This window comes from Brassica rapa, chromosome A09, assembly GCF_000309985.2.
Source record: "Brassica rapa cultivar Chiifu-401-42 chromosome A09, CAAS_Brap_v3.01, whole genome shotgun sequence".
Taxonomy (NCBI): Eukaryota; Viridiplantae; Streptophyta; class Magnoliopsida; order Brassicales; family Brassicaceae; genus Brassica; species Brassica rapa.
The window spans coordinates 32,158,383-32,175,379 of record NC_024803.2 but is presented as its reverse complement, the minus strand read 5'-3'; the positions used below and the strand labels follow the sequence as shown (position 1 = coordinate 32,175,379).

General features: G+C 31.5%; 1 protein-coding gene across 1 annotated transcript; it reads right to left on the bottom strand.

Annotated features, from left to right (window-relative positions):
- Window positions 1-47: 47 nt before the first annotated feature.
- On the bottom strand, window positions 48-11,599 carry LOC103840915 (scarecrow-like protein 32). Its single transcript, XM_033281140.1, has one exon. It carries the CDS (start codon window positions 1,415-1,417, stop codon window positions 161-163), a length of 1,257 nt encoding a protein of 418 aa, XP_033137031.1. The 5' UTR covers window positions 1,418-11,599; the 3' UTR covers window positions 48-160.
- Window positions 11,600-16,997: the final 5,398 nt, after the last annotated feature.

Genomic DNA, 16,997 nt, shown 5'->3' with positions numbered 1-16,997 from the left:
CTTGACTGCTTTGTTTCCTACAATAAAGTTGCTTCTTGACTCATATATATGGTTTAGTTGTTAGTCCAAAATCCTAATTCTTCATAATTAAAATTATATATAACGCAAAATACAGCAATCCTAAATACTAAAATCCAATCAAAAACCAAATCAACCCCAACTACATTGGAACCCAAACGGTAGCAAACACAACACTATGACCTTTCCACGTCAGCACAAGACTCTCGTCGTCATCATCCTTCTTCATTCCCCATCCAACGGCGTGCTCCCCTAGCATCGCCTTCAAATCCGAAACCGCCTCTTCTCTAACCCTAACTCCACCGAAATCATTATCTCTCATCCTCTCAAGCCACCGTCCCTTCGTCTCCGTCCTCTCAACCCTCTCCACACCTTCCTTGGCCACCACGTTTTCTATCTTCCAGCTTATCTCCGCCTCGTACAACCTCCTCTGCTCGCTCATAAAGGTGTCCGTCGTGTCAAAAGGGATCCAGAAGTAGTTAAACGCCGATCTCAGCCGCGTGACGAGATTCTCCGACGTGAGATCTGCGTCTTCTTCGATTAGGGTTACCATTGTGGGGTTCAGGGATCGGAGTTGGTTCAAGAACACGTTTCGGAGAGATAAAGAAGATGGTGATGATGGAGTTAGGGTTTCGTCGGGGATGTAACGGAGCATCATGTGGCAGTTAACGACGAGAGCTTCGTTGTAGGAAGTAGGGTACATCCGTAAGTGTTGGAGGAGGGAGGAGAAGCCATCGGAGTACGTTGAAGGGATGATGGTGAACTGCATTTCTATGTTTCTCGAGGTGGCGAAGTTGACGAGCTTTGAACCGAGATCTTCGTAGGAGATGTTGATGAATGGCGGGAAGTTGGAGGCGGAGGAGACGACGGTGAGTTTGAGAAGCGGTGGCTTGTTGAGTTTGGTTGCCATGGCGTCTATGAGAGTAGGGATTTGCATACAGTGAGTCAAACTTAGGTCAACGATGTGAACCGTTGAGTAGCCTTCCACGGCGGTTAAGATCGCCTCGTTGGCCGCGATGAATCCGAACCTGTGCCACGGAGTTAGGTCGATGAACCCGGCGAGCTCCACGACTGAGAACCGGTGTATTTCATCTGCCGGCGGTTGGAAGACGGTGTTTCCGAAGGTGGAGAAGAGTGTGGGGATTTTGGAGACGGCACGTGAGAGCAACGCGCGCACGAAGGCAGATGTGAGTCGTTGGGTGGAGGAGTCGCCGTCGGGTGAGGCAATGTTGTTGAGGACCCAAAGGAGTTGGTGAGCCAGTGCCGCGTCGTTGGAGTCGATGGCGGTGGCGCAGTGGAGGAGGAGCTGTTCCATGAAGCTAGCGTCGCCGCCGCTGCCGCAGCGTTGGGATTTGAGAGAAGGGAACCGGGTCGGGCTTATGATCCCCGTTCTGGTCATTTGGGTCCGGTTTAGAGAGAAGTTGTGTTACTAGCTAGTCTCTTCTTCTTGTGGTTTTGCATGACACATAAGGAAACAAAAAGAATAAAAAGCGTAGAGAAGGTGACGAAAACGACATGTCCATAATATTATGTATTTTCACGTTGATTAATTAATTTTATGTATTTAATATTCTGAAAAGTGAAGAACGGAGAGAAACGAGACAAAGAGAGGGATGTGGAAAGAAAGAGACGAGTCAATACAGAGAGCCGTGTAAGTATGTGGTAACCTTATCATCGGGAAACACACCGTTTCGGTCGGTCGTTTATGCAGGACAAATCAATACAAGAGCAGCTTTTACTATATAGACATCTATCTAGCTGAATTGTTCGGTATGATTATATCTATCCACATATGTTTGTGCAATATGTCTGAAATAGCAAAAAATAGGAATCTCTAGTTAGATTGTAGGGTGTGCATTCTATGATCGATCATTTGGTATGTTATTTAGGGAAAGTATTGCATTTTATATCGTTGACCCGAGCTGTGGTAAGTTCCATATATGTTTTTTTGTTATAATAGGAGTATATAGTAGGGAAAAAAGAGTACTGCTTGAAGGCGGGTGACATGTGAATATGTAGTGTCTGGTTTGTATTGTATTCATGTGTGTATGTACGGCTGAGTTTTTTTGTCATCTAGGTTACTATTATTCTCTTTTCCCTGAACAATCGCATTCATCAATAAAATCACTGCATGCACTTTACAACGAATTAAAGAATATTAAAACCATACGATTGGCTATATGATTTTGGTACGCCTGTATTTAGCATCCGGATGTTATAGATCAGTTGATTGAATTCGAAATTTAGATGTCAAAGAGCCTAGGAACTTGGCAATTTAATAATTGTATTTGTTATTGGAAATGCTGTGTTTAATTTGATGATATCTAATATTTATAAAAGTTGCAACCTGTCTACAAGCATAGATTTATAAGTTTTTCGCTGAGTTCACCCAAAAGGTGAACCAATAAATAATACTTCATCCGTTCCTAAAAGATCCATGTTATAATTTTTTCACACTTATTAAGAAAAAAATTTAAAATTGCATTTTCCAATACATTGTTTTCCTTAATTAATTATTCCCAATAAATTTTAACCAATGAAATTTTATTAAATACAATTGTATTTTTTGAAAAGTACAATTTTTTATTAATTAATGCCTTGAAAATATAAAAAAATGTCTCTTTTTAAAACAATTTTTTTTAAAAAAAAATGGATCTATAAAGAACAGATGGAGTAGTTAATAAAAATTTGTCATGTCATATTCTGTTTGTAAAAAAAGGAAAAAATAATCAGAAAATAATATTAATGACAAAAAAAATTATTATTAACTATTATTTTAGTGGTTCACCTTTGGGGTGAACTCAGCAAAAAACTTATAAATCTATGCTTGTAGACAGGTTGCAACTTTCTCATTAATCTAAGCCCAAAACCTAAGCCTTAAACCCTAGAAACCCTAACCCTAAACTCTAGGATAGGGTTTTAGGATTTCAAAGATTTTGGGTTTAGGGTTTTGATAATGTCTAAGGTTTAGTGTTTTGTTGCCGGCGTTAACAACATTGGATTTTCTTTTTTTCGGCAGTTAATACTATTTTTTATTATTTTTTATTTTTCTTTTTCCAAACAGAATTAATAAAATGTAGCAAATTTTTATTGTTTATATATCATTTTAGTGGTGAAACAAGAAAAACTTTAGATTTATACAAGCAGCATTATATTGAGAAAGATAACAAACAGATTAAGTAGGCACGTGCAAAAATATAAGATAGTTTCACACGTAATTGGATATTATATTTGCTTTGGTCCAAAACAAATAACTAAATAACTAAATTTGTATTCAAACGGGAAACAACAATGTAGAATTTTAGAAAAGAATAATTATAATTATAATTATAAAGATAAATATATATATATATCTATATATATATCTATATTTATATCTATATATATAGTGAAATATAGTGAAGAAGATATCCAAAAAAATTTAAGCGTGTGTGGATCCGGATCAGTAATACTGCAATCAATATTTGGATCACATACTCCAAAAATTAATATATGCATTTAATTTAGTACTCTCTCCATTTTTAATACTTGATGTTTTAAAAGAAATTGTTCCAAATTGTATAACGTATTACATTTTCAATGTAAAAAATTATTTACTTTTTATGTTGTTTGATATTTATATTAAGAAAACTATTTTTTTTATTGATTGATTTGAGTTATGTGAATACTTAAATGATATTTTTGTATAGAAAATATAAAAAATACTATTTTTAATGTACGTGTATAACTCAAAAAACAGAGAGTATATATATTTTAACTTACAACTATTATATTTTCACACAAAGAGATGAAATAGTTAAATGATGTAAAAATATCTTAATTTTTATTTTAAAATTTTTAAGATATAAAATTTACATTTTTTACCTATAATTTAAAAGTATCTGATGAAAATGTTTGCAATTCAAACATTAAAATTTAGAAAATATTCGCCAATTCAGTGAGTTTATATGGATAAATTGTTTAATACTTTTTCACTAGACATGAATTTTATTATTTCTTGTAAAAGTTATTCAAAAATTTTGCAATATCATGATTGTTTACATATTCTAAATTGGGCTATTTGCAAATATAACCTAACACTCAAAGTCAAACCTAAAACAAACTCGTGCTTTTTTAGATTTTTCTTTTGTCTTATTCACCCCAGAAGTTCATATTATTCACGAAAATGTCATTAATTTTTTTTCTTTTGAAAATCGTCTTTTTATTCTCTCAACCTCATCATTTTCAAGTATTTACAAGATTGTCATTTCCATCAATACACCAACCACCAAGAACAACCAATTTGAAGCTCTTAGTGCACCTAAATCGATTTACACTCCTTCTTTCTCAATTCTTATGAACTAAAAACAACATATCTTTCACTTTCTCTCCATATTCATCCAAAAACTCAAGATTTTGATTCTAAATTTTTTATGTTTCGTAGAGTCATTAAAGCTTACGATTCTTGGTGGGTCACTTTTGTTTGAGATTCTGGGTGGTTGGAGAAGACTTATGTGTGCTAAACAAATTATTTCACTGGTTGAAACTAGAAAATCAATATTTTTTCCAAATATGTTCGCCAAGACGACTTCTGGATAAGTCTTCTTGCTGTAGACGACTTACATAGAAGTCTTCTGTTCAATGCAGAGGTTAGTTTTGCAATTGACTTTTAAATGTGTTTTTAGAGACGACTTACATGGAAGTCGTCCATCTTTGTTTGTTAAAAAAAAATTCGAGACGAGTTCTATGTAAGTCGTCTAGGGTAAACGGGTTAGTTTTGCATTTGACTGGATTGTGTCAGAAATTTGATTTTTCTTGGACGACTTACATAAGTCGTCCAGTAAAAAATTAAAAAATCAATATTTTGTAATACCTAGACGACTTCCATGTAAGTCGTTTCAGGTTAGTTTTGCAAATGAAAAATAAAACTTAAAATTTTATTTTTTCTAGAGGACTAATACGGAAGTCGTCCGTTAGACGACTTACACGAAAGTCGCCCATGATTTTATTCCGAGATTCTGGTCAAACCTTGCTTATCTTGGACGACTTTCGTATAAATCGTCGGTCGGACGACTTTCGTATAAATCGTCGGACGGACGACTTCCGTGTAATTTGTCGGACGGACGACTTCCGTGTAAGTCGTCTAGAAAAAAAATATTTTTAAATTTTTATTTTTTAGTTGCAAAACTAACTTGAAACGACTTACATGGAAGTCGTCTAGGTATAACAAAATATTGATTTTTTAATTTTCTACTGGACGACTTATGTGTAAGTTGTACAGGAAAAATCAAATTTCTGACACAATTCGGTCAAATGCAAAACTAACATGTTTACCCTATAAGACTTACATGGAAGTCGTCTCGAGATTTTTTTTTAACAAACAAAGACGGACGACTTCCATGTAAGTCATTTTGGTTAAAAGTCAATTGCAAAATTAACCTAAATGGACGACTTCCTAGAAGTCTACCAAACGACCTCCTTGGATGTCGTCTGCGTCAATGTTTAATAAGCTTTCAATTTCTCTAAGACTAATTTTTTTTAAACATTTTCTTGTTAATTCATGTATATTAGTCGATATTTGAGCTCCCGAATGAAATTCATGGAAGTCTTCTACGTTAGTTTTTGTAAATTTATTAATTAACTTTAAGGTATGTTTATTTAATATTCAAAGTGTTAAGTAACTTCAAGAATATCAATTAACATGGTTAATATGTTTTCTTAGATCATAAGATACACTTTTTAACTTGCATGAAATTTGAAATTTCAACTTTCACTTAAAATTTTGAGTTTTCTGCTTAAATTTTAATTTTCTGCTTAAATTTGTCGCTTATATTTTCATTTCTCGCTTTAAATTTAAGTATTTTGAGAAGACTTCCAAGAAGACTTCTAATGAAAGTCTTCTAATGAAAGTCTTCTAACTTTGAACTTATGTAATGTTTTATTTTTTGTGAATTTGACTAAGGTTTCTTGAGAATTCATCTCCCTTAGTTGTAACAAATTTAATTAATTTTGTGTTATTATGTTTTGTTATTGAAATTGTATCAATAACTTAAATAATGTCAAGTAATCTTGGCAAGATAATATTGTGAAAAATGAACATATTTACCACCGAGCGTCCTTCAACCATCGGTATAAAAACTGATAACGGGATTTCCTGACCTTCCCTATCGTCCCCTAACAGAGAGAGAGACATAATCCCAACGAGACACCAGAAACCAAGATCATCATAGAGGCCCTCCACGCCATGAAACCCATCCAACAAGCGAAAATGGAAAGCAAAGATCCTTTTGGCGACTCGGGCATGGCTGTTCTGTCTCGTTGTGCAGAGACCGAGAAGGGAGGACCGCAACTGACAGACAAGGCCGCCAGACTGTGCAGTCTCAACCCTAAGATAACGGTGACGAAAATGAAAATAGACAAAAAAATGGTTTGTCCCGTTAGATTTACTCGATATGCTCAGAGGTGTGATTAAAAATGCTTTTATGTGTGTGCATTTTATGCAACTTGGAGAACATAGGCTTCTTGCAATCTGCGAGTTAATATGCACATTTTATGTGTAACCTTTGTCATTACAAAATGAAAGGAAAAAAAATCATATTATGTTAAGTTGTAAGTTGTAACCGTGTTATGGTTTTGTGACTTTTGTAAAATGTCCATGTACACAACGTAGCAACATGAGAAAGTCCACTAGGCTTAGTCAAAATAACACATAGTAGAATTTTCAGGCCCATTTGAATTATTTATCTGTTACTACTGTTTTCTAGTCTCAAAAAAGAAATTGTTTTATTTGGACTAGGATTCCGAGCTAACGGAACCAGTGGATTATTTGGTTTTTCTGGTTTTGTTGGTTAGTTTGTTTCGTATCAAAACTAATTGAGAAAAAAAAAGTTTTGATTCGGTTCAGTTATCTATTATGTGAGGTATTTAAAATTTTATTTCAAACTAACAAAAATTATTTAGGGATATATCATATATTATAACCTAATCGACACCATTTTAACTGATTTGTAACAAGGACAGTTATATTTCCATTGCCAAATGTCTACATAAATATGGATTACCTATTATGGAGGAAAAACAATACTATTGAACCAGAACGAGATAGAAATACTTATCCTTGGATAATCTGGTATATTTGGAAGGCTAGAAATGACAAACTTTTCAGGGGATAAACAAAAATCCTTTGGAGCTAGTTCGACATGCAGAAATTGAATGTCAAACCTGTTTTGATTCGAACGAAGTGGTGCAAACAGTGGTTCAAGATAACAACACGGAGGGACCCCAAGTCATAAGCTTGGGTAACATTTGTTTGTTAGATAGTTCTTGGACAGCCTCTGCTCACTTTAGTGGATGCGGATGGATTTGGATGGACAGTGGTGGGAACATTCAACTTCTGGGGACAAGAAACTTCACTCGACAGGAATCAGCCTTACATTCGGAAGTAGAAGCATTGCTGTGGGCAATGGGGAATATGCTTCAACACTCAACGTGCCAGATTTTTGGGAAAGATTGTAAGGAGCTGATTGCAATGACAAATGAACTTCATGCTTGGCCAAGCTTTGCGACAGAATTGGAGAGGATAGAGACGTTACAAATGTGCTTTCCGGACTTCAACATCATTCATGTTCCACGAGCGCAAAATCATATTTCAGTTTTAAACTGTTAGATCCTTCCATTGGGAGTTACTTTTTATTAGTTGTTATATTCCGGTCTAGTTACTCAAACCACCTCAAGCTTTAGTAATAGAATGATTTTTTAACGTCAAAAAAAAAGTGATTTGTAATTGTCGTTGTCAAAAAAAAAACTGATTAGTCCATTGTCTCACTGACAGTTGAAACTAACCAAAATTATTTAAATTCCAAAATATACACCTCTTTTTTTGACTTCTTATTTTTATCAAGGACTATATTTCCTAATTCGTATATAAAATTATGTATAAATATGTACATATACCGAATGAGGTATATGAGATTAATCAAGGGTCAGAACTCAGAAGCTATTATAGGACCCAAAGCTGAAGAGTGAATATGTTCCAGCGATGAGGGAACCAGTCACATGAAAGTCGCGTGTCGGATCCATTTAAAGTCCTTGTCGCGATCTCTCCCTCAAATCTTTACTGATCCGAGCTCCTTTGAATTTATGAGATTACCCTTCAAGAAAGGATTACGATCCGCAAACAATGTGACGTTATATGTCTATTCATTTTTGTAGAAAATGTGACGTTATATAATCAAGTTCCTATAATCAATGATCATGCTAAACTTGAATTACTCAGACATCAGAAGAATCAATAAAGAAAAAATGAATTTGAGTAAATCTTATTATACATATTATAATTACTGCCAAGACTAGAATCAATCAGACATCAGAAGAATCGATAAAGAAAAACAACTTGAATTATCTGATTTCATATTACTATCAACCTTTTCTGCTTTAACTACGGCCAATAAAGCTTTGAAGGGACAATATGGCTCTTGTGCTTTTTTCGTAAATCCATTTCCAATGTATTTTGCAAAAACAAATTGTTAAAATTGAAAAATTATATAATAAAAATAGAGTTTATTCTAATGTATTTCTAAAATAATGTTTCTCTATTTGAGAGTAAAATTTTTTAAAAAATATTATTTTTTTAAAATAAAAAATAGCAATTTCATTTTTAAATGATAACTGTAAAACAAATATAAAAACTTTGGAAATGCACTAGTTTGAATAAGGATAGCACAAAACCATAAAAAATCTTGTTCATCAACGAAAAACTGTAGACCAAGACTTTATTGTCTAAAAAATGTAGACCAAGTCTTATGGACATCTCCATTTAAAACAGTAACAATTTTCATATCAAATAATAGTAATAATTATTTGAAACAATGATGTTTTTAAGGAATTCGCACTAGATAGACAAATTATGAATTGATATTAGGTAAACGGACATGCAACTGTTGATTTTTTAATAATACCAACATTAACCTTATTCAATGTGACACAGAAGTGGACCTACAACTAACACAACTCCTTTCTTGTCCATGCCAACAACAGGCTTCTGTATTAATAATGAAGTTTTAAAAATTTGAAGAAACTTTTCTACGCAAAAAAACAGAAAAAAACTAAATTCATCACCACTTCCTATTTCAATTTCTCTTTCTTCAGCCTCTATTCATATCTAGAAGCAACTTTGTTCTCAAAGGTGATATATTATTTTCCCAAATCAGTGATTTACCTGAAGATGTCTTCACAAATTTTTGACTTACCTGAAGCTCTAGCCGGTAGATGAAGAAACTGTTTTTCCCGACATGATCTTTGCCGACAGAGAAGATCTCTTTGTTTTTGTTATAAAGCATCTTCTTTGATCTTTTTCATTCTAATATTTTTATTCCAATTATTTTTTTTGAGTTTTTGAATGGTATGAATCTCTGTTTGTTATAGGGAACCATATCAGATTTCCACTGGCTCTGTTTGTTTCTCTTGAACAGATTAATAACCGAGAGTGCTTGTGCGGAGAAGATGAACGGAAGTTGCGTGATGATCCATGTTATTGTCCTCGATTTTTTTTTCTGGTATTTATGTTTTTGTTTCCCTTGTTTGATTAGTTTGAGTTATGCGTTTGTAATGGTGTTTATTTTTTGTGATGATGATGATGAGCTCATTTGTTTTCTGGAGATTTTTCTTATGGTGATATATCTAAATCATGATTTGTTTGATCGTTTCTTTTCTTTGTAACTGGATAGAATGGTCACTACACCCCAACAAATACCCACATTTCCAAATACTTTTGAAATCTGCATGAATACCTAATTACCGTATATATTTTGTATATTCACCTAAACGAGCCATGTTCTTATCTACAAGATAATTTTTTTTAACGAAGTACACTTGAAATATCACAAGCTAACTTGACAAAAACTGAATGCACGAAACCACCTATATATACATCGATCGTGGAACCAATAAAAATAATCTTGTTTGAAGAGATTCCACTAAAGAAAAAATAGAAAAGTCTATATAAGTTAGTTACTTATCTCTTATCCACACAAAAATGTTGCAGAAAGTTTTACCAAAAAAAAAAAAAAAAAATGTTGCAGAAAGAAATACGTATATTACTTTTGTAGTAATGTGCAAAACAAAAATTCATCAATATTCAAATATATTAAGATTTATGATTTAGTTAACGTGCCTTTACCGGTTTGATATGATATTAATTGAAACATAATATTCAGTTAATAGTTTAGCTTTATTTAAGAGCCAGGTGATGATGCATTTCTGACGATTTTATTAGGTTCCACATCGTTTTGTTTAATGTTGTTTTCTACCTCCATGTCTTTATAGATCACCATTTTTGTCGAATCTAGAATAAAGTGTTCCACAAACATACGAGTACTAGTAATATTTATGTTTACTTTTTCTTACTAATTTGTAATATTTTCTTACCTATATAAATCTCGTTTTTAAAGACTACATAAACTCATTTTAGTCTTTAATTCTTAATTACTAATTTGTTATTTGTAAAAAAATATAGGTTAAGAAAATATCTAGTATTCATGATTTTCTTAGGGCATCTCCAAATTTCAATGCTTAATTGCTTACCTTAGTTCTTTTCATCAAAAAGACGTAAATTCAAAACGGATTTGTATTTTGTTTTAGTATTAATTTTGAATTTGAAGGTATATTATTCACAGGCTCATTTTAGTATTAATTTTTTATTTATAGTTAGTCTTTAAACTTTTATATAACTTTTAATATCTAAAAAACAAATAGTTGTGTTTAATACTTAAAAAAATATTAATACTTTCATAATATGATTATTAGTTTATATAAAACATTAAATATTTTTTTAGAAAGTAAACTTATGCATATAATAAAGATTTAGTTCAAATAAAAGTTTTATTTGTGTTATAAAATAATAATATTTTTTAGAATTAATAATAAGTAGTATTACTATAATATACTTGAAATATTCATTTATTATTGAAAAAATGAGAGAAATTATATTTATAAAATATTTTTTACGGGTTTCCTAGAAAGGACCGAAAATGGTCTTAGAACCATCTTTTTTAATATTGATTTCACCTTCATGATTTTATCTAGATCACCATTTAATGTGGAATTAGATTTTGATCCACGCTTAGAAAGCGCGGGTTTTGTTTGTTTTTCATTTATTAATCGAAAACTGATTTACAAACTACTATTATTTTTGTTTCGAACCATAAGAATTGAGTTTTTAGGTTTTTTCTCTTTAAAATATGATATTTGTTCGAAATATGGTAGTTGTTCTATAATAATGTTTGAGTTTTAAGATTTGTTTTCATATCCGACTTAGATTCATGGTTGAAGATCCGAGACATTGTATGTAATCCTGTTCAGATTTAATGAAAAATTAGTTAATTAAAAATCCGATATAACCCGGTAAAAAAACCAAAAACTCACTATTAACCTGCGATATGATACCATTGATCCGACAAAACACAAAATATCTAATAGTATTTTTTTTTAAAAAATGATTAAATTACTAATATATTTTTAATATACATAAATTAGTGTTTCCTTAGAATTTGATAAAATTTTATTATGTTATCCAAATAAAAAATGATAATATAAAAAATCTTATTGATATGACAATATTAGTTTATTTTTGTTATTACCCATTATATGTTTGTGTTTTTATTTTAGATTTAAAATTTGATTTTAAGATAGTTTTTAAAATATTGTTGAACACTCGTAATTGTCACATCAATATTATGTATAAAATAACATGGGTTTTTTGCAAAATTGACCTACAACTTAAAGTCAAACACAAAACTAACCTCCCTTTTTTTGAAAATTAGTTTTGCCCTATTCACCCCACAAGTTCATATAATTTACGAAAATGCCATCAATTTTTTTTTTTTTCGAAAATGACATCTTTACTCTCTCACCCTCATCATCTTCAAGTAATTACAAGATTACCATTGATATCAATACCACAACCACCATGAACAACCAATTTGAAGCTCTTAATGCTCCCAAAATCGATTTACCCTTCTTCTTTTTCCATTCTTGTGAACTAAACACAACATATCTCTCACTTTCTCTCCACAATGAGCTAAAAAAACCCAAGATTTTGATTCTAAAATTTTTATGGTTCATAGAGTCATAGAAGCTAACGATTCTGGGTGGGTGACTTTCGTTTGTGATTCTGTGTGCTTGGAGAAGCCTTATGTATGCTAAGGAACTTATCTCACCAATTTAAGGTATGACATCGAGATTTTTTCCAGATCTGTTCGTCAGACGACTTACTTGGGAATTCGTCTGGCTGTAGACGACTTACCTGGAAGTCGTCTGGTCAACGCAGAGGTTATTTTTGCAATTGACTTTGAAATCTGTAACCTGAGACGACTGAAAGTTAAGTCGTCTACTATTGTTTGGTTTCAAAAAAATTTCCAAAGAACCTAGACGACTTACATTTCAGTCGTCATAGGTTAGTTTTGCATTTGACTGGATAATTTCAGAAGTTTGACTTCCCCAGACGACTTACATTTCAGTCGTCTGGAGAAAATTAAAATAATAATATTTTTTTAAAAGTAAACGACTTACAATTAAGTAGTCATAGGTTAGTTTTGCAATTGAAAAAAAAAACTTCAAGATTTAATTATACACAGACGACTTATAATTCAGTCGTCCACCAGACGATTTAATTGTAAGTCGTCCAGGATTTTTTTCCGAGATTCTGGTCAAACCTGGTAAATCCTGGACGACTTACATTTCAGTCATCTCGTGGACAACTGAATTATAAGTCGTTTGTATATAGTTAAATCTTGAAGTTTTTTTTTTCAATTGCAAAACTAACCTATGATGACTTAACTGTAAGTCGTCTACTTTTAAAAAAATATTATTATTTTAATTTTCACTAGACGACTGAAATGTAAGTCGTCCAAAAAGTCAAACTTCTGAAATAATCCAGTCAAATGCAAAACTAACCTCTGACGACTGAAATGTAAGTCGTCTAGCTTTTTTGGAGTTTTTTTTTAACCAAACAATAGTAGACGACTTAACTTTCAGTCGTCCGAAATAACAGATTTCAAAGTCAATTGCAAAAATAACCTCTGCGTTGACCAGACGACGTATAGTTTAGTCGTCTAGACAACTTAGATTGAAGTCGTCCGCGTCTTCTCCGCTAGTTTTTAAGTCTTCTACGTTAGTTTTTGAATAACTTGTATTTTTAAGAGTGATAAGTAACTTCAAAATATGAAAAACTCATATTTACAAAATATGTTCTTTCCATTAGTTTTACTAAATTTGACTAAGTTTTCAACACAAACTTATAAAAAAATATGATATGCTTTGACTAGTTACTATTGTTTGTTTCCATCTCTTAAGTATTATTGTTATAGACAATAATGATGACTATTGTTATGAGTTGGAAGAAGGGTTAAATGCTTCTTAAAATCTTGTATCAATATGAAGCTAAGCTACCAACATTCTTGTTTATTAAGATGAGAAAAAGGCCATTGGAGTTTATTATTGCCTATGAGAGATCCAAAGATAAGAAAAAGGCTACTGAAGTCTATTATTTCATTGATTTGTAAATGTGTAAGCACATTGTTAGCACATTTAATACATCTTGGAAAACATTATTACTGATTTTACAAAAAATTCACAACTAAAAGAGTAGACATGCAATTCACAAAACAGACCACAAGCTTGGATTCCACTTGAGTAGACAAGACCAGACGACTTTTAAGAAGTCCAGACGACTTTTAGGAAGTCCAGACGACAAAGTTTAGAAGACTTTTAGGAAGTTCAGACGACTTCCAGACGACTTTACAAGAAGTCCAGACGACTTTTAGGAAGTCCAGACGACTTCCAGACGACTTCCAGACGACTAACAGGTAAGTCGTCCCAGAAGTCTTCCAGATCTGAAAAACCTGCATATTAAATCCAGATCTGAAAAACCTTCATATTCAAAAACGTTCAAATGGCTTAAAAACAGAAAAAATGAGTGGAAGATTAGATAAATCTACCTTTACAGAACACACAAAAATACATATCTAAAAATAATAGATCTACCTTTAAATTAGTGGAAAATGAGTATCATCTAATTAAAAACCTGCAAAAAAGATAGATTAGTAAGAAAGACATGAGACAAAACTGAAAAATTCATATAAAATTTGGTGTTTTCAAGTCAAAGAGATTAGAGTGGGTTTGGAGAGTTTTAGTTTGGAAAAAGAGTAAGAACTTTATACAACAAGAAGTTACCAAATGAAGAAAAATCAGACATAAAAACTTACCAAAACGCTCAGAAAAATCCAGACGACTTCCTGGAAGTCCAGACGACTTTGTCAGAAGACTTCCAAGAAGTCCAGACGACTTCCAGACGACTAACAGGTAAGTCGTCCCAGAAGTCTTCCAGATCTGAAAAACCTGCATATCAAATCCAGATCTGAAAAATCTGCATATCCAAAAAAGTTCAAATGACTTAAAAAAAGAAAAAATGAGTGGAAGATTAAATAAATATATATTTACAAAACACACAAAAATACATATCTAAAATTAATAGATCTACCTTTAAATTAATGGAAGATGAGTACCATTTGATTAAAAACCTGCAAAAGAGATAGATTAGTAAGAAATACATGAGACAAAACTGAAAAATTCATATAAAGTTTGGTGTTTTCAAGTCAAAGAGATTAGAGAGAGGTTGGAGAGTTTTAGAATGATGAACATTACATTTTTGTTGCAGCCATTTGAGAGGAGAAGAGAGAATGTGTAAATTTTTCTTTATATAGGGAGACTAAAAATCCAATTAGGTTAAATATTTTTGACTCAGACGACTTCCTGGACGACTTAAATTTCAGTCGTCTGGTGAAAAAATTAAAACAGACGACTTACATGTAAGTCGTCCAGAAGAGTTTAATATTTTTAGCGGGAAACTAAATATTTTTAGCGGGAAACTAAAATAGAAGAATTTCCAGACGACTTACAAGTAAGTCGTTTGGTTTAAATTATTTAAGCGGGAAAATAATTTTTTAAAAAAATTTTAGGCGGGAATATTTGGACGACTTACATGTAAGTCGTCTGTTTTAATTTCTTCACCAGACGACTGAAATGTAAGTCGTCCGAGTAAAATGATCCGGTTAGGTTAAAACGTACATTGGTAAAATTAAAGGTTCGGTACGATGTGGACGACTGAAATATACGTCGTCTGAGTAAATTATTCAACAGACGACTGAAATATAAGTCGTCCACACCCTAAACATAACTCCTAAACTTAATTATCTAATTAAACACTTCATAAAACCAAATCAAACTTGAAAAGTGTTTACTATACACAGAAATAAACACATATAGGTGAAAACTAATTTTTGAAAAAAACATTTTAGTTTTCCAAAATCTAACCCTAACAATCCATACAATACTACAACATATGTTTGCCAAACTCCTAAACCAAAGTATTTCATGATTCACTACTTCCACTCATCTATCTTCAAAACAAATCAATTTTATCATATCTTAATTTATATCTCTTAAAACTGTTTATAATTACTTGATTTTTATTTTTCACGCATCAAAATATTTTTTTACAAGATTTATAAATTATTTTTAAAATAAACTGGTACCAGACGACTTACACTTCAGTCGTCCAGACGACTTCCAACATCTCAGACGACTCAGACGATTTACTGGGGCTATATTCGTAAAAATGGCTTCTGTTTTTTTGTTTGGTCACAAGGGACTGAGCTGTAATTTCACTAGGCTTTTAGGTTAGTTTTGCATTTGATTCAAGTTTGGGTATAGGTTTGGGATTAAAATCAAGTTGTGGGTTAGTTTTGGTAAAAACCCCAAATAACATTATATATGGAAAAATGATATTCAAATATGTATATGATATATGGTATAGGATATATGATTTTGGTTTGTATTGAAAATCTGTATAATATTCAAATGATCTATTTGAATATTGATACGTATATTTAAGAAAATAATATTTTCATGTTTGTTAATTTATTTATAGTTCATAATATATTTATACTTATATTAAATTTAAAGTTAGTATATCTTTTAAATATATATAGGCTCATTATTTATAGATCCATTTAGGTGTATATGTAAGCCCAAAACCAAAAGACTTAAATGTCATTAATGAATTTTATTAATCCCTTGTAAAAACAAGGATATTTTTGAGAAATATACAATTTTCATTAAGAGTATAATTTAGGAATGATCCTCTTTGATCAATGAAAAATGTTTCACAATCCTATGAGTACTAAGATTTACGTTTACTTTTTTCTTACTTATATTCTTTTGTCGGCTTGTATTTTCTTACTAATTTAAGTCCTGTTTTAAATGACTAAAGAAACTCATTTATAGGCTAAATTCATAAGGGAAAATTGTTTTTGAGAGCAAAAAAATGATAAGTATGTCCTTTTAAACTAATATCTATTTTGTGTTATTTTTGCCCATAACATCCTTTAATATTTTTGAAAATAAATTTAATAAATAGTTTTACAAACGAAACAAAATTGGAAAATTAGTAACTTTTGATAAAATACCAATATGAACTTAGTGGTATTTTTTCAGTTCTAAAAAGGTTTAAATCATAAATTTCAGATTATGTTCTAAATAAAGTAGAAATGACATTCTACGAAGTAAAAAACAAAATCCACTTTTTTCATTGAATCTACAATGTTTAGAATACGTGATCTACGTAAATAAGAGTATTCTAAAAATATTTAGAATACACATTCCACGCTTAACCTACCGATCTAAAATATTTAGAAATCAAAATCTACACATTAATATAAATCTACAACATGTAGAAACCGACTTCTATAGATTTACTGTAAATCTAAAACATGTAGAAATCAAAATCTACATATTACTATAATTCTAAAAATCTGTAGAAATTGATTTCTACAGATTAGTTCTATTCTACGGATAAAAAAACAGTTCCTAAAAATATGGAAACAAAATATTTGAGAATATTCACTTTCATATTTTGAAACAAATCGATTTTTTTTATAAAAAAC

What these genes read in the sequence shown, in the direction of transcription:
- LOC103840915 (XM_033281140.1), bottom strand. Translation starts at nt 1,417, where the DNA reads ATGACCAGAACGGGGATCATAAGCCCGACCCGGTTCCCTTCTCTCAAA.